Source organism: Prionailurus bengalensis, chromosome F2 (assembly GCF_016509475.1).
Source record: "Prionailurus bengalensis isolate Pbe53 chromosome F2, Fcat_Pben_1.1_paternal_pri, whole genome shotgun sequence".
In the NCBI taxonomy this organism is placed as follows: Eukaryota; Metazoa; Chordata; class Mammalia; order Carnivora; family Felidae; genus Prionailurus; species Prionailurus bengalensis.
In genome coordinates, this window is record NC_057353.1 from 57,484,912 (window position 1) to 57,511,060 (window position 26,149).

The 26,149-nt window shown below is 34.0% G+C and overlaps 1 protein-coding gene across 1 annotated transcript in view; it reads right to left on the reverse strand.

Annotated features, from left to right (window-relative positions):
• Positions 1 to 26,149, reverse strand: part of CSMD3 (CUB and Sushi multiple domains 3) — a 1,274,540-nt gene that overhangs the window by 395,362 nt on the left and 853,029 nt on the right. The window contains exons 17-20 of the mRNA XM_043601622.1: positions 25,572 to 25,710; positions 17,394 to 17,581; positions 12,265 to 12,453; positions 3,396 to 3,512 (exon numbers count right to left, since the gene is read on the reverse strand). Coding sequence (XP_043457557.1) covers positions 3,396 to 3,512; positions 12,265 to 12,453; positions 17,394 to 17,581; positions 25,572 to 25,710 — 633 coding nt within the window. The remainder of the gene's footprint in view (positions 1 to 3,395; positions 3,513 to 12,264; positions 12,454 to 17,393; positions 17,582 to 25,571; positions 25,711 to 26,149) is intronic.

A 26,149-nucleotide genomic window follows, 5' to 3' on the forward strand; every position in this document is an offset into this window, starting at 1 on the left:
TAGTTATGTCACCAACCATGACATTGACGGTGTCATTTAGACTCATGTGTGTCTTTTTTCTGATCCTTAAGTTTTTAAGATTGGATTAGACTGTGCTTTACCTAGTGATAAATCTACCTTTAAAAGCTCAAGGTTTTTTTTTTGTTTTGTTTTGTTTGTTTTGTTTTGAATATAGTCCTCTACCATCCCTGCCTCAGATCTCTAGTGGACTAGAACACATAATTAATATTTATTTATTTATTTATTTATTTATTTATTTATTTATTTGAGAGAGAGAGACAGACAGACAGAATGCGAGCAGGAGAGGGACGGAAAGAGGGGAACACAGAATGTGAAGCAGGCTCCAGGCTCCGAGCTGTCAGAACAGAGCCCAATGTGGGGATCGAACCCATGAGCCGTGAGATCACGACCTGAGCTGAAGTTGGAGGCTTAACCAACTAAGTCACCCAGGCGCCTCTAGAACACATAATTAGCATCTTGATTTCTGAAATATGTCTAAGGAAAATCTCTTATGGTATCATTGTAATTAAGGAGCAATATAGGCTGGATGATACCATGGTTAACTGAATTTGAAACAACTGTTTGTATTTGAACACCTTGACTTAGTGTTAAGTGTTGAAGGGGTTACTGATGGTATGTTTGAAGTATCTTATATCTTAAATATTTAGATACTTAGATCTGTTCTAGTCAAGATCGTATAAACCCCTAAAGTCCTGATGATCATGATTATTTAAGAAAATTCTGGCAATAGATATAAATATAAATAAAATGTAAGTTGTTTCAAAACGATCTCACAAAAACTCTGGATAAAGACTAATATGATAAAATATAAGGGGGGTAAACATAAAAGCCTCAACTGCCCTCCACTAGGGCTATTGAATCAGGATAAAGGTTAAGGAGTCATTTCAAGGTTAAGCAAATGGAAGAGATATAAGCAAAACAAACAAAAACAAACAAACAAAAAACAGGATTATGGGGAGTGGTGATGAAGACATATAAATGACAATGAAATATATAAATATAGGTAGGGAGGTAATGTGCTTTCAGAAAAAAGAGCACTTGATGTGGAGTCATAGGATGTATATTCAAGTTCTTTGTCCAATCTTCACAGGCACCTTGGCTTTGAGTGTATAATAAATAACCTAGTCTAGTGAGTTCAGATTCTTGTCTATAAAATACAAATAACACCTACATGACTTCACAAGGTGTTTGCAAGATTCTACTGATCCTTGATAAAATCAATTCTTAAAAAAAGGGCTTGCACTGAAGATCGAAAAAAAATCAACTGTACAAATATACAATTTTAGGATTTGGGCTTTAAATGAGTATTATGATATAACAGCAAAAAAATTAACAAACATGGATGGGCTTCATTAATGGAAAATATTTCTGGAGTTAAATAATGCCATATTGTGTTTTCTTCTGGAAAAACACATTTTGGAAGGATGTTGATACGTCTGGATATCAATAAACTGGAAGACATCCAGAGAATGGTGATTAGAATGGCAACGGCAATGAAAATACCTTGTGATAAAAAATTGAAGGAAAGGAGGTCTGGGAAGAAGACCCTGGGATAAAGGTTTTCTTGATCATGATCGCATGATCATGGGGGCAACAGACATGAAAACATCATGGGCACAGTCAAGTGACTTGGTGTGTTGTAGAGTTAGGGTGGAGAAAGGATCTGTTCGGGTTGATTTGTCTAACTCCAGAGGGCAGAACAGGAATAACAGTTGCAGAATAATTTTCAAACATTTAGAATTGTACAAAAATTGAGCAAATTTTCCCAAGAAAGAAGTTTCCTGTCGACACAAGTGTCAATATCAGGCCAGTTCATCATCTTTCTGGAACGCTATAGAAAGTGGTATACTAGGTGACAGGTTACACTGTATTACCTTGACAATTCTTCCCAACTTTAAGAGATTATCCTTCATATAACTTTGGTTACCCTTTGGAGTAGTTATACTTCCAACAAATTTTGTTGGCTCTTAAAGGAAAGCATCTAAATCTGCATTTCTTGCCATGTAAATACAGATTTAATTAACACTTGCAACCTGTGAAGACGCAAAACCTTAAGTGTTAATTAAACCTCTATTTACATAGCAAGCAGTATGTAGCCTTCCATTTTCTTGTATAATACAAGGAAGCTTATTTTAAACTCCATTAATCCACTGCACACTGGAATAATAGGATGCTCCGGTTAACTTCCAGCAAAGAGTCTCGTATTATGGAGAACAACAAAAACCACAGTTTACAAAGTCTTCTACTTCGTTCCTGCTGTTCAGTACCAGAATACTCATTTTAACTTTTTTTCTCAATACTTTTTAATTTCATTATAATAATAATTCCAATATAATCCTCACCCGCAATAAAATGATGTATAATTTTAATAAAGGCAAACTTCATTTGTGAAAACACAGTGAATTCAAATGTATTAAACATAAGCTTTAATTTTAAAAATTGTAATAGCATCTTTCCATTGCTGAGATTGTTTTTTTAAGATTTTCTATAGTAAAATCAGTAAGTACAGAATAATAGTAAAAATCAATAGGAACAATTTAACAACAGAGCTAAAAGGAAAACTACTTCTCCAAAGCAGTTTTTAAAATGAATAAATGTACCCTTTTTCAAAAGATTAGCACATGGAGATCTTTAGGGAAATAATCTTAATCCATTTTTGTTTCGATACATTAGGATCGCTATTTTCCCACTAAGGTGTTGCCTTAATTACTTCTGCAAGCTTAGAAGTTTGGTTGTATTGCCTGAATGAACCATATTTAGTTCTACAGAACCTTTCATTTATTTGTTCAAAAGACATTTATTAACAACGATCATACGAACAGTGCAATTTTAGACTCCCATTCAGTTATGTGAGATATATCTGCAGTTCTAACAGAAAAATGATATACAAGTATTTCTGGAATGGTTGTAAATTCATATGACGAATATAATTATCATAAACAATCATAAACATGTTAAAAACAATGTATATAAAGATGTCATGTTTGCTTTACAATTGGCTCAGCTCTTCAGATCATCTTCCTATTGCCTTTGGAACTTTTAAATCAACCTCTTAATACCGTGAGAGAGACAAAAGCCATCATGTTGGAGATTTTGTTGACATGAAAATTCCCAATAACATTAGTTTAATATACCAAAAGAAAATAAATATCTCTTACATTACCCTTCTGGTAAAAACATAAGTGTATTTAATACTATGGAAAAGTAAATATAATCCTCTGCTCCAGTTACTCAGATTGAATTTTGTGTTAGCATATTTTAGTACTGATCTGTTTTTGCTCATGCAAAATGACATTGTAAAGGACAATGAAATAAAAATAGATGCAATGAGAATTCAGAAGATAGTCCAATTATCATTGCATGAGGCAAATTACCTTTTCCATGAGTTACATCAACAGTCCACGTACAATTCAGAGAATTTGGATAAAATTCCGGGTAACCAGGTGATAATATTGTTCCACTAGGCCCTCTAACATCTCCTCCACATAATGCTGAAAATACAAAGAAATACAGTCATATGATCAGTCATAGTTAGAGAGGCAGAGGCTGAACAAATCTCTCCTCGCTTGAAATAGAATGAATCTGATTTTCTTTGCTTAAGCTACTTCTCGGTAATAACAGGAGTGTGTAAAAAACCTCTTCCAATGCTAGGAAATAGTTTCATCCACACAGCCCTGGAGAAGAAAAAGGTATGTAATAGCCTCTGGGAATTAGCCTCAAGATAACGTAGCTCATCTTCCCCCATTTGAATTTGAAGTACATACTTATCTTATACATTTCTAATTACAAGTAACATTTGCATAAATTGGTCATAAATTAAACATGAGTAATTAATTGTTTAGCAGCCCCTCTTTTATTAAGCTTTAAGAAAATGAATTGTTAATTATGCAAAATCATTTATTTTAGATTCCTAAAGGGGTATGTGTCATTCTTCATATAATTCTTTTTAAAACAATGAGCAAAGCTGCAGAAATTTTGAAGGCTGCTTCTGCACTTCTGCCTTTCTCCAGGAAGTGTCATGAAGAAACTGGAATTTTTGAGAAGCTATAGATTTTAAGCAAATACTTTAAGGTATTAAAAATAAATACATGTTTATGAGCTAAGGTCAAATAAATTCAAATGTGATTCATTTTTTTAGAAGAAATTGTAGTTTAGAATGCCTTCTACCACATTCAACAACCATCAGTGGTTATGGTATACCAGATAGTTTTATCAGTATTAAAAAGTCCAGGTGGAGATGCCAGCTCTCCTGGACGTGGCCAAGGAAATAAGAGCTGTGAATGCAACATATGGCCTTGTCTGCTCTGATCCTTCTTTAACTTCCCTGGAACACAGAAAGGGGAGTTTGGCCTTATGGTTTTCCATGATTTCCTCCAAGTAATGATGCTCAGAAGAGTTGAGGCAACGTTGGCTACTATTCTACACTGACCTGACTAGAAATAAGTTGTCTGCAGTTCCTATAAGTGTTTAAGCACGCAGGCTTCAATATAGGTGTGTGTGTGTGTGTGTGTGTGTGTATATGTATATGTATGTATGTATATATATATATATATATATAACATTTACATATGTATACAAACTAATATCCATTTCCACTTCTCCTTTATTATTTCTTTTACTCCACCCAGGAGTAAACGAAGATCTTTTCAAGTGCCTCTCTTAAAGTTGTCCTATAGATTGCCTCCCTGAAACCAAAATAAACCCATGCTTTCAATTCCATTTATTATCAATACATTGCAATACTATGCACAGTTTGCTACCTTAGGCTCCTGTTTAGAGCCTGCATAGGACTTCGTTGGCAACTATTATTATTGAACCTCTCAAATTTCCTTTCAATTTTTAAAACAGGCCCATTGCGTTTTTGTGATCAATTTAAGAGCTAAGTATACAATTCCACTATATCCTGCTGATAATGGTGGTGCTAAGTTGACCTGCTTTTACTTTCCTTGTAATGCATATGCTTTCTACTTCTTGACAGAGGACTGTTTACTTTTTTTCCCTAGATTATTTTTACATATGTCAATTTATTCTTAATACACTATATTTCCTTTTTTCACTATTGTGAGAGCTGGAATGAATGAATGAATGAATGAATAAATGCAACATGGTATGAATTTGTTGAGTGAAATGTGACAAATGAAGGTGCTCTATCATGTGAAAGGACTACCTTTCATACAGCTAGAGTAACACTTAGTGAACAGAGAATCAAAATTAAGAGAGTTAAATTAATTTGTAAATTAAACACAAAAAAAAAGAGTTGTGAAATTTTTATTCAGTACATCAGACATGTGCTCCTGTGCATGTCTGTGTAAGCAGCATGTGTACAAGTTGTAGACAGAAAGCCCTCTATGCATCAGCATTCTTTGGAGTAATGCTACTTTGTCAAATCTCCTTTCTGTACTTGGAGGATTTCTTGACAATTTTCTGTCAGTTACACCTACCACATCTGTGTTGAAGACAGACCATTAAAGGGACTTTCTGCAGATAAGTGAATAAAGTTAGAGAAACATAAACACATGAATATATTTAGGAAGAATGGTGCATATCTAATATACTACTAATGACCATTTATATTATTACTTTGATTATAACCAGATGATAAACATAGAGTGCATTTTAATGACACAGGGGAGATTTCTGTTATTTGAAAATATTAGTAGTAGATAAAGACCTCGAAAGGAACGGACTTAAAAATAGAATTTCAAGGGTATATTATGGACAAAGAGTGTGATTTAGGTCTTTTTTTCTGAAAGATGAAACTAAAAATATGAAAACTATGAAAATGCATACTTTATTTTATATTGTAAAACTTAGGATAAAATTCCAACTGCTCACTAGTTTTTAACAAGAGAAAAACTACCACTCACATTGAACTTCCAATGTGACAGGTACTATTCTGAAGAGTTTTATTTTTATTAACTCCATTAATCCCATATCAACCCAATGAGAAAAGTGCTGTAATTATTCACAATTTACAGATTAAAAGGCAAGTACGGAGGAACTCCAGCAGTCTAGTTCCAGAGTCTGTGATCTTAAGCCAACTTTTTTTTTTTTAACTTTTGCATTTCGCAGACCAATACATTTTCTTTCTTTCTTTTTTAAGTGTTTCTTTATTTTGAGAGACAGTAAGCAAGAAAGCAGGGGAGGGGCAGAGAGAGCAAATCCCTAGCAGGCTCCATGCTGCCAGAGCAGAGCCCCATGCAGGGCTTGAACACATGAACAAGGAGATCATGACCTAAGAAGAACCAAGAGTGGGATGCTTAACTGACTGAGCCACCTAGGCACCACTTAAGCAGACTCTTGAATCAAGTATTGATTTGCTTTCACAAGTTATTTTTTCTACCAAAAAAATAATAATAATTATAGCAAGCTATGATGTCCTTCACCTGTTTAATTTGTAGCATTCCCCTCAAATGATCAATCTATATAAAAACTATTCAAGTATATTTTTCATTTTCTCAGAGATTCATTTCAATACTTTCATATTCAAATCACTCTCTTTTGAAAGCTCCTAAAACCTAAGTGTGTCAGTATTCTTGCCTTTAATTGATTTATATCTTATGAATTCTCATTTGTCAATGGTTTTTATCTGTAATTGAAACTGTCTTCCATCAGCAGCAGCCACAGCATCATTTTCATCAACCTAATGAAATCCTTCATCTTTCTAAATGAGATTATTTTACATTGCAAATATTTGGAATTGTATTTGCTTTGTATTATTGGTTTTTTGAACAATCACAAGAAATTAACGACACATGCATTGATATAATGCATAGTGATACATGCTAATGCAGGTTGAGTTGGATTAATTTTATAAGTGGTTAATTTATTACAGAATATCCTGTCAATCTGATGATGTTTGCTTCTCTAAAAAGTCCCCTTCCTATTAGAATGCTAAGAAAGTATAAGAGGAAATCAGCCCATTAGAATCGCTCATGACAAGACTAAAATTGTAAGATGAATGAAAGAAGGTAAATCTTACGTGTGATTTTATTTTACTTTGAGATAGAAAATGGAACTCAAATATATTATAAAAAGATACAGTGATACACAGAGCATTAAGAAAGTTGCTCCAATAGTATTTTTTAAATTCAGTTTGAGAGAACACATGGCGATTTGTAAGGTAAACTTCATTAGGATTAGAGTGTCCAAAAAGGATGTCATGGATCTCTTATCTGTTTTTGTAGGTCACCTCTTCTAAAGAAATTCTAGTTTATCCCATCAACCTTGCTGATGGATGCCATATGTCTTTAGGGATGCAAACAATTTTGTAACAGACATAATAGGTTTCTATGTTCTTGTGAATGGGAGATAGACAAATTGTATATCAAGTGAAACATGGCAGAGAAATTAGGGAATGATAAAATGTACATGGGTACATAATACCCAGTTACTTTATATTAGAGCAAACAGCTAGCAAGGAGAAGCATATAAAAGGACAGAGATTAGTAGCACAGCAAGGTCACAATGATAGCCCAAAATATGAGTTGAGGGCAATTAGCCAGACATACAATGATCTTGGCTAGTAGTTGTTTCCTTTTTCCCTCTCTGATTTTTGCCACATATGATTACTACTTTTGTCACATGATAAGTATCAGAGTTTTAAAATAGTAAAGTCTCCTCAAAAGCCAAGCCCTTGGATGTTATTGCCCAGACCTGTAAAATTACACCTTGCTCTTTGTTGTGATATATACCGGCAAGCATTCAATTGTCTAACTCGAGCAGACAATTTCTAGACTGAGATCCATTAAAACATTTTGAATATTACAATGGAGCACAGAAATAACCACCTAATACATATCCCATTATGATTTTTTTGTTTGTTTCTTTTTAATCTGGAATTTGTTTTCTTCTATTTCCGGGTTTCCCCAATTTGAACTGTAAACCCATATCAGAAATTCTTTTCACTTAAGTATCATGCATATTTGCTTATCTTGAACTCTTGGATACTAAACATCAATCCATATACTCTTTTGCTAGTTTAGCCTATATACTCAAACCTTTTAATTATATGGAACATTTAAATTTAATATTTTAATAATATGGAAGAAATAAGGGAGATTATGAGTTTAAGTACACTCAGTTCAATTGTGTGTTCTGCCTCTATGCCCTGGGTGATCCTGAGCTAATTGTATAATCTCTCTAGTATCTAACCACCACCCCCCCACCCAATAAGATAGCTATAGTGTTTGTAAAACAAAATGGGATAATATGAGGGTGAAATTGCAGTGCCAAGACAAAAGGTGAAAATAAGTCTTGTGTTAAGCAATTCAGAACATATGGCCCACCCAACTATTTATCAGATAGGTAGCTATCTTAATTAACAATGCTTAGTTCCTAAAGGGTTGAGTCATACTAGGCATATGACCTCAAATTTACCCCTAATACTCCTGACAATCTTCTGTCCCAACTACATAGAAAATACCACCTGGCTGTGACTTTTGACATACACACTACTTTTGACACTTTGGTCAAAGTAGAATGCTATCCTAGCTTTTCTTGTCTGACCTTCTCCAGAGCCATTCAAACCACAGTTCTATGAAAAACACTGTAGAGATATCCAAGAGTGAGATCCAATAATGTAGCTAGTAAAAACTGTGTGTGTGTGTGTGTGTGTGTGTGTGTGTGTGTGTGAATAGAATTTCTGTTATGTCAGAAGATGTCTTTTAAAAATATATGTTAAAGAAACAAGAATAATGTATGGTTCTTGATCTCAAGAATATAATAAGGAAAATAAGAAAATGAGTATAACTGTTATCTCCTCCAGTAGCTCAAGAATATAGACAGTGTTTTTCCATGAACAACAATATTTCTTTAGTGCCTACACAGTAAAATTAATGAATATTGATTTAGTGAATCAAAAAGTTGTTATAAGTTAACAACAACAACAACAACAAATACCATAGCAAATAAAGAACTACAGGGTCCAAGAAAAGTTGAGATTTTGCCCAGATGCCTTATCCACAGAAAGCATAAGTCAATAACCTTTAAAAACTTACTAAGATTTTGACACAGCTTAGGAGAAGTCTAGGACTTTCCAGTGTAAGGTGGGAAAATATGGATGGAGGAACAGGGTGGAAAATATATATGCAAAATCAAAACATAGTTAAGTATTCCTCAAAGGTTAGGAAGCATATTTCATTCATTCTTTTCATTCAACACGAATTAATGGAGTCTCAACTGTGTGACAGGAGCTGCTCTTGGCACTGAGGGCATAGTAGTAAACTTAACAAAGTTCCTGCTATATAAAACTGCCATTCTGGTAGAAAAAGTGAATGGTAAATACATAAAGGTATTAGAGAATAAATAGTACTATAGAGAAAAGTATAAATGGCAATACAGGTGCTACTCTGGTGAAAGATAAGGTATCAAATTGTCAAAACAGCACAGAATCTAATTGAGCCATTTCTGACTTGAGGTTTAAGTTTCCTTGGTCAACAATGAAACAAGATAAATTTAAAAAGGATCAGTTTTTACTCAGAAACCTATGTATACAGAAAAGAGACCTGAATTCAAAGTACTCTTTCCATTTGAAAAGAATTGATAGTAAAAAGGATAATGTATCATTTTCTAGTCACATATTCCAAGTAGTGCACTATTTAAATAGCTATACACAATTCTTAAAATAAATATGTGGCATCAGGGAGGAAAGAATGCCAAATGTATAATTGTGCTTCCATTTTAAAGAATTTTACTACTTAACTATTATGGAGAATGTGGGCAGGGGGCAGTATAATAGCAGACTTACGTATAGGATCTGAATCTAGGCTACCTGAGTTTCAGTCCTGACTCTGCCTGACACAGGGCAAAATACTTCATCTTTGTTTGCCTTAATTTTCTCACCTGTGAGGTGGTGACCATAATATCATTCAGTTTATAGTTATTTTGAAGATAAAATGAGTTAATATATATAGTATTAGTATCAGTATTAGTATTAGTATTATTTATAATGTAGCAGTACCAGCACATAGTGAACCGTCAATAAATGTTAGCTGTCATCATTATTACAACCAATCATAATTGTCTAGTTTGCTTTGTGAATCAGTTAACTACGGACTGTGAAAGAGTTCATCATCACAAGAGATGATCTGTGTGAGAGTGAAGCATTCTGTACCTTGAGTATCCAGGTAATCAAGGCCAATCAAGGTCACATTCTTGGATGAGGGAAGGGAATTCTATTTATTCACATTTCCTCCCTTTATCCTAGGAAATTTGGATTAGTTTCTTCTGGGGAAAATGTTTAGGTTGGAGGTAAGAAATAATCAGGTCAGTATACTAGATAATAGGGTATTGAGTTCAGTTCCAGTTAATGAAAAATTAAGTAGTTGCTTTATACAAAACTCAGACATTAATAAAAAGGAATAAATTGAGCCCATGTCAAGTTATGCTCAGTATTAAATAGGAATATAACACAGGACATATCTAGATGGAGGTTCAAAGGGACAAGATCTGATCTTTCAAAAAGTTGATGCCTTGTAAGGATGCAGGAAGGAGACAGAAACTGAAAAGGACAGAGTCCACATGGTTAAGGATCATAAATTCCATGATTAGTAACTTGAACTTTAATCCATAAGCAACAGAAAGCCATTAAGTATTTTTGACATGGGTATAATATAAAATAATCCCAGTGTGAAGGATGGAAGTTAGATTGACAAAAATGCTCTGATGTAAGGTTGATTGTAGTTGCACTGGCAAGAGATGATGAGGGTCTGTGTTACTCTAGATCTACTCACTTTTATTATTAATAAAATTTCAGCATGTTGGTATACTGGGACCTTATTTTTATACTCCTGCTTCTTCTGACATTACCTCCATACCTTTTTATCTTGGTGAACTTACTCATGTCAACCATATGGCTTTATCAGGGTGTGGCAAACAGTACCTTTACACCACTATCTTTTGTCTCAACCATAGAAACAGATGGATAAATGTCCTGGACAAGGCCAATGATAATGGGCCCTTCTCCTTTACTATAGTAACTGGTCCAGGTATGGACTGATCAGAGATATTCCCTTGGATTTTTCTAACTGGAACAAGGAAGAACTTTCATTCTTGTCTGATACTGGAAATATGTGACTATAAGTTTCTATGCTTCTAAGAGTGTATTTTCCACCACTAAACCCTCATGTAGATAATACTGGCTATAATTAAAGAGTATTATGTCAAGGCACAGAGAAAAGCCCAGGTAGAAAATGGATAGAGCCTTGCAAAGGTTTGAATTCACACTTATAATTATCTTTAAGAGGTACACCAATCCTGCCTTTTCTAAGATTTGAATAAACAACAAATTCTGCTTTTATTTTTTAACATCAGTTTCTGTTGGGATCTGTCACTTACAATCAGAAGAATGCTGACTATAATAAATAGTATTGTGCCAAACACAAGGAAGATGTGCTGAGGATTCCTTTAAATCTTGTTATAAAAACAAATTGGCTTAAAGCTGTTACTGAAAAATGATGGTACTGAAAGTACTTGAAAAATTAATCATAAAATGACAAATGTGATCTTCCACCTTGAACAAGAATAAGTACAGAACTGGGAAATAGTGTTACAAATAAAATTAAAGCCAAGGACCAAATAATGCATAGATTTACATTGTGTGTGCTTTTTGAGAAAGGAGGTATGAAAATACTTCTCAATCTTAGGGAAGCAGTTTCCTCCACTGTATTTTCACATACATTTTCTGAAAAATAAAGCATTTCTGGCTTATTCTACATGGAAACAAAGAAGGGGTAAAGACACTTGAAAAACACTCATCATAACCAGAAATTTGTCACCACAGGAGAGTCAGGGTACATTGTCATAGTGCTAACTAGATAGAATTTGAACTAGCCCATGTTCCTTTCCAAGGTGGGAGGTAATGTTCTCTCCCTTCAGTGCATTCATTAATACCAATCTGACATTTTCAAAGCTCTTTGTCGAAGGTTGATGAACACAATATGCACTTAAACTGGTTATCTCAGCATATTTTGAACATATATATGTCATCATTAGGCATAGGGTTAGTTTGGCTGGTTATCAATATTTATTGTCTTTTTTTCTTTTTGAAGTATAGTTGACATATAATGCATTCTTTATTTTCTGTATTAATGGTCTGGTAACATATAATTACCAAAATTCAAGATGATCTTTTTAAAATATGAAATATTTGTAGTTGTATTAAGTCTCACATTTTATAAATACTATATTGATTTCTTTTTTGTTTATAAGTTAGCTTATTTTGCATACTGAATTAATTCTTACCATCACAGGTTGGGAGTGGATGACTCCACCAGTGGTTTTTTTCACACAGAAGAGGCTCTTCATGGCTCAGCCTATATCCTGGATCACAACTAAATGAAACAGTAGAACCGATGGAGAAATCATGACCATAGCGACGGCCATGTACAGGAATGCCGGGGTCCAGGCAAGAATAAGTGTTCACTGTAACACCTAGGAGACAAAGGGAATATGACAAAGAGTAAGTTTGATGGATTTGGATTTGCCAAAATTGATTCTTATTTCTCAAACAATTGTGAGTTACGATTTTCACAAATAAATGAATGTGTGCATTACTTTATTTAAACAATTAGCAATTTGTTTAGCAAAATTCTTCTGACATTTTCTGTCCACAAAGTCCACATTCAGATCATTTGGTTCTATGAGAACCTGATGAAACTGTACAGTTACCTATCAAAATTTATAATGTCATAAATTCTATAGATATAAATCTATAGCGATAAATGAAAGTGTGAACACAAGTACCTTTGTAATAAAGCAGTACAACTGCTCTGGTGGCTCCTTGTCAGGGTTTCAACAGCCTGTAGTGCTCTTGGTGTCTCCAAACAATAATCTCCCTGTGACTTATAATGCCTAACTGACATCCTACCATGACAATGCCTTTCCCTTAATAAGACATGGTTTCCCAACCTTGGCCCTGTTAAGTTTTTAGATTGAATGACTTTGCTGTGGGGCTGTCCTGTACTCTGCAGTATGTTTAGCAGCATTCCTGTACTCTACTTCCTCCATTCAAGACAACCAAAAATGTCTCCAGGTATTGCCAAATGTTCCCTGGGATGCAAAAATGCCCAGAGTTGAAAACTGAGGTATAAGGTAAAATAAATAATTACCTTTTTGTTCCTAAATGAAAGACTTAGACAATGAATAACTGTTGTTTTGATATTCCAATAATACAATAATTAGCATTTTAAAATTGTGTCTGATTAAATCACATTCACAAGAGAAACGGTTTACTTGTATTAGCTACCCAACTTTAAAATGAAGTATTTAAAATAGATACAAAAAACATAGGAGTTCACTTTTTAAAGAGATCGATTATGCATTTTAAATATATTTATCAAACATATTCATTTCATTTAAATGCTATTGTTTTTAATGAGAAATTTAAAAATAACGAAAATTTATCTTTAACACAATTACTTTAACCTGCTATGTTCCTCTTCTCCATGTGACCATTTGTCTTCTAGGCACCCAAGGCTTTGAAACCCTCATTCACCTTTGACTCCTTCTCACAGTTTTGTTTTTCCTTCACAAAATGTACCTGAAATCCATCCTCATTGAAAAGCATAATGTCATTTATTACTTCTCTTACCCTACCCCAGGCCTACATCACTTCAATTATGTAGGACAAACCATAATCCCTGGCCGCTCTTTCAGTATCCTTCATCTCCAGTCCATTTGGGATATAATTTTGGACATATGTATCCTTAAAATATGCTATTTCTTTGCTTTTGTACCATATGTTTATGACACCAAGTTCAGTCATCACCCTGACATTCAAGACTTCCAAACTGAACTCTACTATTTGCAATTTTCATTATCTCTCAGTAGTCATCTTTCCTTCCAGTCAGGTTAAGTTTCCTCACTAGTTTTCTATTTTATTTCAATACCACAAACACCCTCAGTCATCCCCTTCATTTATAAAATCTTCTCAATTTTTACCAGACAAGCTCAGATGCCCTCTCCTTCAAGTCATGATCTTCTAATGCTCTGGCTCATTCTGTAACTTTCCTTTATCCAAAACTCCAATGTTGTAGTGAAGTCTTAAGAAATCAGGGAAATGTGTGCTTGAAGAAGTCACATACAATGTAAATCATGGTAAAAGCAAAAAACAAGCAAATGTAATTATCCCAAAGTGATTTTAATGGTTTCAGATTATTTGGAGTAGAGGTCAGTAAAGGTTAATCATTTAGTTTATCCTTCTTGTCTCTCCAATTGATGGATACGGTAAGATCTTGCATTTCTTTTATGTCCCTTACCGTACTGTATATATCTAGCACCCAAAGGATAAGTCTAAAGAGATATTTCATAATTGATTGACAAGCAAATAGATCAAAGCAGTGGAAATGTTTTGATTTCTCTACCTTTCTCATATGTATTGACTTTAAATGTAACAACTGTTCTTTAAACAGTATATTCTCTTAGATGTCTTCCAGTCTCCACAGTTGAAAAAAAATATGTATACATGCATACAAAAATACGTCTTTGGAGATGGGTATCTGTGTCTATAAATTTGTTCTGTATCCACTTATAATTGTATTGTTTTATATGTTATTTACACATCCAAGAAGACTCAATTATATTTGTATTTAAAGAAGTACAACATAATAAGCAGAAGTGTTTATTGGGAGGCAGGGGGGGAAACTACCGAAACACAAAATGGGTTATGTTCCTAAACTCTATTCCATGTTGTTATTATCCTAATTTTTAATGTGTTCTGAAAACTATAAATTTTATTTTGTCTGTACAGTTTTTGCAATCTCCTTGTTTTGAAAGAAAGTAGAGTTGAGTAAATAGTGCCCCAGCAGAGGGAGTAAAATGAAAATCTGGAGTGCAAGCAATTTTAATACTGCAAATAATACATCAAATCTTGGTCTCCTGGGAAAATCAAGTTTTCCTTTATAATGGATGTAGTTTAAAAAAATAAATTCACCAAACACCAAATGTGTTCTTATAGTTTTAATTAGTGTAATAATCAAATTTCATTCTACTGATTTTGGAGGTTTTGAATGGTTCATTTAATAAAAAATAGCTGGTTACCTGCAGCTGGGAAACTTATTAAGTAACAACAACAAAAATAGATCTTTGCTTGTTTGTGTTCCTGAAACGAAAGGGCTTGTGATGTTAGAGATTATTTCATAGTAGTAATTAAACCACAACACTAAATAGAATAAAAAATGAGAGGAAGTGATTTCTTGTAAACCAATTTAAATTGAACATTACTGCATGCTGCCAGATTTGACCAAAGCCAACATCCAGTAGGTCTTTTATCAATCTCAGCCTCTCTAGGTCTCAGCCTCCACTCTGTCTTTTTAGTCACTAGCCTCCAATAGTAACTTTGATTATGTTACCAAGAGCTTATGGGTGACAGATTTTCTGACTGACAAAGATGCTCTGCCTTGACCAAACTTTAGTCCAGCTCCACTGAACCCTTTTGACTAGGTCTCACCAGTGGCCCATTTAGTCCAGTTTTAGCAGAAATCCTGCTGGGTCAGTTTATTGAAAATCCTCCTCCAAGATAAGGCTATCTGATCAAATTCCTTATTCCCCACTCTCAATATCTTTTCACTCTGGGTTGCCTTTAGCAAAAACCCTGTCTAATGTGTTTAGCCAGATTTCCCCTAACTCTAATGGTTCCTCTTAGCAATTCCGATCCACCGGTCCCCACTTTGCTCCATGACTAGAAATTCCCACTTGTAGTCAGAGCTGAGCTCAATCTCTCTCCCTTAATATGAAACACCATTGTAATAAAAGTCTGCTCTGCTGTCTTTAACAAGTGTTGGCGAATAATTTCTTTTATAGCAAAGGAATACGCTTGAGCTTGACATCTCATTTTAATTCCTCATCGGATTAGTTTTCAAAGAAAAAATATAAGAGCTAACATTCACTGAGGACTAATTGCATGCTAGCTATTATAATCACACTTTGCATGTGTAATTTTATTTAATGTTAAAAATTTTCCTGTATCTGACATGTGATAAAGACCACACACCTGGGTTGCGGTGGGATTGAATGTGATTTGTTAGGTATAGAATATAGCAACAGATTAACGGAAAAGGTGCCTGCCCATTTGTAACATATTGATAAAAATGAATTGCTAGTAAGAATTTTGAAATAGATTGCAAAAAATGACTCCAACTCAATTTTAACACATACATGTTAAACTAAAAATCTCAATTAAGGTCCTTCAGTTCATTTTAACTTATAAGTATGTGTTAACCCTCTTATTACATTTTATAACAATATCTAAGAAATATAACCCCATGCCATAAAACTCTAAATAAAGAGAAGTTAATATAATTAAAAAATATTATGGAAAATATAATATTTTAAAAAGCAATGAATATATATTGGTTATGGTTTTAAACGCCCATGAGTCAATTAACCAGATCTACCAAAAAGACACCCAATATAGAAAATAAAGATATAAATTTCAAATGCAGGCATTTTTCTTGAGAGGGAAGGGGGTATTGGAGGCTTGAATATAAAAAGAAGTGAAATAATACCTATCTGCACCTGATATAAAGATATCTTGCAATAACCCTTTAAATGTGCTATTAGAACCATTTCACCAAAACTGCTTTTCATATGCAGATACACAGTGATGTACCCTGGATGAAAATGCACGCATGGATGAATTTACATGTATACATCATATGCAATACACCCACATATGTATAAATATGCCACATGTTTGTAAATTAAAAAAAGTTTGTTTCTATGTATATACCAGGATCAAATTATTTTTAAATATCAGATGTATTTTAGATGTTTTAAATAAGACTGCACGTGGGATTATTACAAGCTTATTTCAACACTGTGACTTACAGCTTGTTTTAATATGCGGTCTTTGAGCAGTTACGTTAGCCATATTTGAATATATGTGTATGTACTGGACTTTTCGATGTTAATATACTTTTCAATATTTTATACAAAATAATAAAGTTGAATATTTTAAATGGAAAATGTGTGCAATTAATGTAGGTAAAATTAAAAGAATGATATGAAGCACATGCTAAAAATTTTGTCAATGTTCATATACATCCTAGATTGATATTTACTACTATTGTGCACTATTAAAATTGTGCACAAATTACTAGTACAGAAACTCATTTTTCAAAATTTGTTATTTGATACTTCTGACAATCTGTTAGTATTTCCTTTCATAATAATGTTAGGTAGATATTGTTGAAAAATCTCTTGTAAAATTTACAAAAACACATTATTATCTTGTAAACCATTAGCATTCTCTTCAAAGAAAGCCTTAATTGTATTTTCTTAATAAATCTTGTAGCTCTTTTAGTAATACAATGGTAATACAAATGTAGGGAAAACAGAATAGGGAAATCAAAATATATTTTGGCATTACTTACTTTCATAATGAATCTTGAAACCGTTGTTAGAACGGCTGTTGTCTGTTGTAAATAGAAGGTATATGAAATTACTGCTACTGAATAGAAACTGGGGCACCTGTGTACCATTATAAGATCCAAGTAAGGGTGACAGCAGATTTGGCCCATCATGAACTTCCAGAACATCATAATTCAGTTCAGTCTGAAACCTGAGATTAAGAGACACATGTAGAAATATTTTTATTAGAATACCACTATAAGGAAAACAATAATTTAGATTGCTATTTAAATGACTATTTAAACTTTTTACCATTTTTGTGTTATACTTTTTCTTTAGCTTATCTAATATCATATATCACTTAAGACCTCCTCTGAAGCTCTTCATCTTATGGGAAATTGTCCTGAAAGAGGCATGTGCATACATTTGTTGTTCATAAGTAAGATTTCTTTCAAATATTGTGGAACATCCTCAGTAAATAAATGACCTTTTCATTGACCACACATATTTCGGGAGTTGCTTTTCTTTTATCTTCCTCATTTCATGGAAAACTATGTGATTTATATTTATCTTCAATCAAATAATCAGATTCTTATAGCAATTGCATATAGATTTCAAATCCGACTTCTGCTTTATTAGAGTGGTCCTTTTTTTGACAAGTCTATTTTGTCCATTAAAAATAGTTTTTTTTTAATTTCAAAATAGTGGTTCTAATTATAAGTAGGTAATGACAATAATGATGATATAGTTGATGTTCACTAAGTGCTTGAGGCTCTTGCTAAATATTTTATCTACATTCATCTATCCAAGCCCTAAACTAACCCAGTAAGTGAGCCCTTATTATACTCATTTTGCAGGTAAGAAAACTGAGGCCTGCAGAACTTAAATGGTTCAAACCCAAGTCTCTCTCTCCCTAATGACTATACTAAGCCATGAAAAGCTGGTCAGTTGTATTTTTAGATTTCTGGTGGTTGTTACTGTTATCATTTTCAATTCTTTCAGAAGACGTAATTTTTATAAATTGCAATCAACACAGATCAACAATATTTTAACATGCATAAATACTATCAACAAAATAACATTTTGTGTTCATTCCCGCACTTCAAGATTGTACAACATTCTGAATTGGAAATCAGAAATCTTAGCCGTGGAAAAACTTTACTTAGAATCATGGAAAATTGAGCAACTTATTGCCTTGTCCCTGATGATCCTGCAGCCCAGGAAATTCCTTTTCTACCAATGTATTCCTACATATCCTCCAGTTTTCAGCTTAAATATGTCCAGAAGCAGCCTTTCCCTGATATCAGTGTAGGTTAGTTTCCCTACTGTATTGCTTCATTTTATTGCACCTTTTGTGATACCAATCATGGTTGTGTTTGCTTGTTTGATAGGTGTCTCCTTTAAGAGTCTATATGTTCCACAAGGTCAAACGGTGTCTGTATTTGCCAATGCTTTGCATATGGCAGACACTCAATTATTTATTGGATAAATGAAAGAATTAATATATTTTAAAGACAAAAATATCTTTCTTTACTCTATGGTTGTTACCAATTTTATACAAAGCATTCGATATACTTAGATACTTTAGTGTTTACCATGAACCTTGGGTGGCTCAGTGGCACCTGGGTGGCTCTTGGTTTTGGCTCGGGTCATTGCCTCACAGTTCATGAGTTCGAGCCATGCATCTGGCTCTATGATGTTAGTATGGAGCCTGCTTGGGATTCTCTCTCTCTGCCCCTCCCCTGTTTGAACACTTGCTCTCTCTCTCTCTCTCTCTCACTCTCAAAAATAAATAAATAAACTTAAAAAAATTAAAATGTATCTTCCAATGCATTTTTGGTAACTAGTTGTCTCCAGTACACTCTTGAAAATAATTTTTAGTTACAATGTCCATCAACTTTCAAAAGATTACTTTACTATACACTTGCCAGCCTTTTCCAGTATTACAAAATTAAACTACATTATTCTTCAAATAACAAAACAAAAGAAAACTCAAAACCTGGTCCAAACAATTGAATGGAAAATCTAAAAACCAGAAACTTTATTTCATTATAAAATACAATTACAAATACAGCATATAAGTAGTAAAAATTAAGTGTACAATTCAATACTATTTAAGAAGTGCAATTGAAATATTTTTCCATCTGTACCACTTTTATATCCTGTTAACAATATACTTAGTAAAATGAATGAATTTCATAAGCTTATCTTAGTCTTTATTTTGCAATATGGAATATATTGCATTGGTCTAAAAATAACTTTTCCAATAATACAATTTAGAATAGGAAATATATAGGAATACACTACGTCCTTTAAGTAAATGATCAGACAATGGTACATTGTGAATCCATTATTTGGTTGTTTTGTAGTCAGTTTATTGCAGTATTAAAACTGGAGTTTCATTTCGATAGCTAGTCAGCTGATGATAACCAAATTAAAATGCACAGAAGAGTCAGAGATTACTCTGAATTGAAACCTAAAGAGACAAGTCTTAATAGAATAGCAGCATTAACTGGTGATGTAGAGAACAATGTTCAGTAGGAATGAATCCTTAAAAAGAAAATCATCACAGATTCGCCTCAAGGAATTATAAAAATACATTACAATAATAAGGGAAATGAATTAGGGTTACACAATAATCTGAATTTCTTTCATTTTGTGTTTCAAGATAGTTGTACACATTCCTCATAAATTGTCTCAATCTAGTGTTCATTTGTTTATGACATTAAAGTTAGTGTTATTCATAAACAAATGTTATGGAACCACTAGATGATATTCAAAATGAAATCAACCTTATCTTACTCAATTTTTGTTGTCTTTTAAAAACATTCTTGATGTAATCCAAACCCATTCCGACCAAATTGAAATAGTCCTCATTAATGTAAAAATAATAATAATAAAAAAAAAAACAGTTGCTGTCTGGAAGACTGATACTGATGGCTGTGGTCTAGAAGTTGAAGACAAGAAAAGGGATAGAAAGACAGACTTAGGATGATTAATAAACAGGAAATGAGTTCATTTAGAAGCTGGCAAATATTGAGAAAATTTACAAACTGTTGGAAGAAACAAAGCAAAATTCCTCTGCAGATCTGAAAATGAGACTTGCAAACTGTTTGGCTATGTTAAGAAGAGATAAACAGTTAGAAAACCACATAGGTTACTTGGCATTACTGTTTTGTTTTGTACTTGATAGACAATTTGATTTCTTAAGATTTCATTGACTTAAGGTACTTGAGATAATTTCAAGCAGCCAACTAACGGCTAATAGATTTATAATATTTTAGTTCTTTCTTTTTTTCCTGTAAATTAAATCTAAACAATTGCTACATTTGAGAAAGTAGGAAAATAGCCATGCCACCGTCTTCATCATAGTATTTGGTTAAATTTTCATTCGAACCAAATTAAGTTATTTCTAGGTATTAGAAAGCAAATGACATAACTCAGTAATAAATACATTTCATTCTTTGGAACTAAATTCTATGAAAAGTATTCTCAGAATGACAAAAACTATTAGAGTTTGCAACCAGTGTTCTCTTTTTTCAAATTTGTTTTTAACATTTTTTTATTATTGAGAGACAGAGAGAGACAGAGCATGAGCATGAGAGGGGCAGAGAAAGGAGGAGAGAAACAGAATCCGAAGCAGGCTCCAGGCTCTGAGCTGTCAGCACGGAGCCTGACACGGGGCTCGAACCCACAAACTGTGAGATCATGACCCGAGCCGAAGTTGGACGCCCAACTGACTGAGCCACCCATGCACACCGCAACCAATGTTCTTACAATAGCTTGGTTGGAAATCAGAAGGGAATTCGGTTTTTCAAGAATGTAATTCTTGTTTGCTACCTTAGAGATGATATCTTGTTTCTCAAAACAATCTTATGGGGAAAATGAAGCAACAAGATATTCTAGGGTCAGTAAACAAGGAAGTGATAGATGTACATATTTCTGATTTCAAGGTGACTATTTTATGCCTCTCACTTAATGAATAAACTTCTCACTTATTTTTTAACTCGATGAAGTCACTTGCTCACTGCTTCACTACTGACCCACTCCTTACCATCTGACAGCTACTTAAGATGTGGATTTTTTTAGTTTTTTTTTAATGTTTACTTATTTTTGAAGGAGACAGAGACAGAGCGTGAGCAGGGGAGGGGCAGAAGAGAGGGAGACACAGAATCCGAAACAGGCTCCAGGCTCTGAGCTGTCAGCACAGAGCCCCACACAGGGCTCGAACCCATGAGCAGTGAGATCATGACCCGAGTGGAAGTCAGACGTTTAACCGATTGAGCCACCCAGGCACCCCAAGATGTGGATTATTTTAAAGAAACCAGTTTTATGACCAAGCACAATGACTATGGATAACCCTAGAGCAAAATCTTATACCATTAAAGGAGCTTCAGAAAGGAAGAAATGGAGGAAGATATTTAAATAATTTTCCTTTCAAATAAATACAACTCAAGAATCTAATGGGCTTGTGTGTGTGTATATGTGTGTGTGCAGGAAGGAAGGGTAGATAGAGGACTCAAGCTGCCAAATGAATATTTCAGTTTTATATAACTTTATATAACTTTACACAACTATAAAGTAAAATTCTTTTAAAAAAGTAAAATTCAAAAGCAATATACTGATACAGCTACACCCTGTCTATTCTAAAATAGTGAAAATAACATCAAAAAATTCTTAAAGCATTTCTAACTCTTAATTCATTCAGTGTTTGAGCTAATTAACAAGGAATTACATACATGCATATATATACATATATTTGTATATGTGTGTGTATGTGTATTATATTACACACAGACATTGATATCAAGGAGGTGAAGGAGCTAGGAGGTTTAAAATTTACTTCAGAGTGTGATTTAGGGACCAAGAAAAGAGGCACAGTTGATAAGACTTGCTCAGGGGTGCTCAAGGGAAGATTTTTGGGCTCTAGGAATCATTTCTCACCAAGGCCTGCTCTGTTTCCCCTACAGAATTATCCATTGTTGCTGTGCACAAATCCTAGCAATGACAATCACTTTTCAGGCTAATGCCTGCTTACAGCCTAACTTAAAGGATTTGTGTCTCAGTAAGCAGATAATTGAATAAGAAAGAGGCAGAGTAAAAAGTGTTAAGTAACTATATTTACCAAAATTAAATTGGGTTTTTGTCTATTTAACTGGTATTACAGCTTATAAAAATTGCTGAGAAGAGTTTTTTACCAGGAAGTTAAGTCTGGGATAGTCTAAATTAGAATATAGGCTGTGGGTGGCTCAGTCGATTAAGCATCCGACTTTGGCTCAGGTCATGATCTCACAGTCTGTGAGTTCGAGCCCCACTTGAAGCTCCGTGCTGGCAGCTCAGAGCCTGGAGCCTGCTTCAGATTCTGTGTCTCCCTCTCTCTCTGCCTCTGCCCCACTCACACTCTGTCTCTCTCTCTCAAAAGTAAATAAACATTAAAAAAAATAGAATATAGGCTGTGATATACATGAGTTCACTTTAGATAATTCTGAAGATATCTACACAAGATAGGCAAGCAGCAAAGAGGCCCATGTAACTGCCTATTGGGAGGGATACAACATAGATGTTAAAAACTTTGGACAGAGAAAATGTGTCTTCAAACAAAAGTACAAAATCAAAAGTCGCAAGTGTGGTGCTCTGAATTATAAGCATAGCTTTGCAATCTGCTTCTCCAGTTGGCAACTCAGCCTACTTAGGGCTGAAAGATATCAGATATTATTTATTTATTTAATGATGGTTAATGACTCACACTAGTAAACCAGGGGGTGCTTTTCAATGGAATAATGCACTTTGTGTTAATAAAACCTAAATGAATTTTCTAGTGATAGTATTATGCTTATATAGTGTTTAAGACTTGAATATAACATAATGAATATAAGCTATTTTTAAAGTCATCTATAATTTCAGTCAGCTGGGAGGTAGAGAAAGTGAATTCTTAGGAACAAATCAATATAATTTTTTAAATTATTCAATGATATGATCAATTATTATGTCATATTGTATATTCCAAACAGAATAAAAATCTGTGTAATAAAGTAAGTTTGGTAATTTGGGTCCCACATTCATGGAACACTGTTATTTGATAAAGACTTGATTCTGAATAAATAGTATGATTTTCACTAAAATTGCTATGGCAATGCAAGCTGTATCTCTGAATAAAGGATATGGTTTCAACATCACCACAAAAAGCTCTGCCAAAGTATTCTAAATATAAACTTTTTCTTTTGAGAGAGAGAGAGAGAGAGAGAGAGAGAGCCCTAGTGAACAGGAGAGGGGCCAAGAAAAGGAGAAGGAGAGAGAATCCCATGCAGGTTCCAGGCCCAGTACAGAGCCTGACTCAGGACTTCATCGCAGGACCGAGAGATCATGACCTGAGCTGAAATCAAGAGTCAGATGCTTAACCGACCAAGCCACCCAGGTGCCCCTCTAAATATAAACTTTTTTTTAGTGTGTAAGTCATTGTTATGAGCTGATTTGTGTCCCCCTAAAATTCATATGTGAAGTCCTAATCCCTAGTACCTCAGAATGTGCCTACCTTTGGAAAAAGTTCCTCTAAAGAGATAATTAAGGTAAAATGAGATCATATGGGTGGTCTAATATGAACACTGCCGTTGTAAGAAGAGAAAATTAGGAAACAGACACACTGAGGAAAGACCATGTGAAGACACAGGGAGAAGATGGCCATCTACAAACCAAGGACAAAGGACTTCAGAAGAAACAATCCTGCTGACACCTTGATCTCAGACTTCCAGCCTCCACAGCTGTGAGGAGATTCATTTCTGTTGTTTAAACCACTTAGTCTGTGGTATCTTGTTATGACAGCCCTAGCAAATTAATACAGTTGTAAGAAAGTTTGTGGGCTATAGTCAGGTAGGATGGTCTCATGTGAAATGTTTAATACTAACATCTGTCAAACAGAATTTGTTTTCTTCTCAACTTTTAACACTAGTGTGGATAGATTAATTCACTGGAGACCCTCTTGAATTAGGGAAGGATCATGTTATGTTTGTAGAATTCAATCATCAGCATAATTCTGCTATATTTATATGTTTGTATGATTTCCGTGTGACTACAAAGCTTACAAAGGTAACTTTTTCAAAATTATTATTATTATTATTATTATTATTATTATTTTATTGAGACAGAGAAAGAGAGAGAAAGTGTAAGGGCTAGTCAGGGAGGGGCAGAGGGAGAGAGAATCTTAGCAGGGCTCTACCCCAAGACCCTGTGATCATGACCTGAGGCAAAATCAAGAGTCATTTAACCATGTGAGTCACCAAGGTGCCCTGGTCCCTTATTCTGTTAAATAAAGGGGTTGGAAGATGAGGGGAGTCAATAATAAAATTAGGAAATTTTATAAATGTGTCCATTTCCATTTGTGAATACTGATCCAAGCAAAGACCTGAAGTTTCATTCTTTAACTTTGTAATAGTTAATATGGTCTTTCATGGTATAGATTATTTGATCAGTAAGATTAGTTTTCTTAGGAAAAAATATCCTCAACTGGCCAACCATTAATACACATGAATTTGGCACAGCCGTGTTTTTGAAGGAATTGTAGGTGTAGGGATGTGGGTAGTGTGCTTAAGTGCTGAAGCTGCAATACAGTATAAATTCAAATGTGTTTACAATTTTGCCTTTTGAAATACAGCAGAAAACACAGGCCCTTTAAAATACAGGACAAATATGGGGGACCTGGGTGGCTCAGTTGGTTAAGTGTCCAACTTTGACTCAGGTCATGATGTCATAGTCTGTGGGTTTGAGCCCCATGTCAGGCTCTGTGCTGACAGCTCGGGGCCCAGAGACTGTTTCAGATTCTGTGTTTCCTTCTCTCTCAGCCCTCCCCTGTTTTCACTCTGTCTCTCTCAGTCTCTCTCTCAAAAGTAAAGATTAAACAATTTTTTTAATTAAAATATATAGGGCAGCTAAACACATTAAATTAAGGGCCCCATGTTCATATTTAGATAGTGTGCCATATTTGGCCCACCTTTCATATCTCAATAGTACTGATAGAACATTGAACAAATAGAAAATCAACTTGACAACAGGCTGAAAGGTTAAAGGGGACAAATGTCTGAAGCATTCAAGGCACAGAAACTATTACAATAAAACTATACATTGATTTAGTAAATAAAATGGATAATGCCGACTATTGTTTTAGATAACATGTACTTTTTTAAAGGTAGAAAAATATTGGTAGAGACCTTTCAAATGTAATTTTGATAGAGTGTCCGGGTTCAGCTTCAATCACCCACTCACAGTTCAAAGAGTCTTTATAGTATCCTGGCCATCCTGGTGAGAGAATCAATCCACTGGGTGCAGAAAAATGGCCACCACATGGAGCTGAAAAATGAAATCAGAGAATAAGTAAGAATAGAACTTTTATAACAAGTTGTAGAAAGTATTATTAGTAGCAACTATAATTTTTAGAATAAATTTCTGCATGTACTTTGTAAATGCTATTTAATAACTTTTTGAAGGTAAAGCTCCATCTGGTCCTTCTATTGCTGCATGATTATGTTTCTTAGAAAAATTAGTTTACTTTTTGAAATATGGCATAGTTATGCACTCAGCATGTCAGATAAACTCAATATCCTCAAGTGTCCTAACAATATCCTTTAAATACATGCTTGTGTCTCCATCATTTTCATGTTCAAAGCTTGAAAACAATGTAAATTGTTAGTTTTAGTTTGTCTCCCTTTCATTTTCTGACTTACATTATCAAATACTGCTAATTAATGCTACACACTGCCTAAAACTCTAATCTTGCTTATTCCAGAGT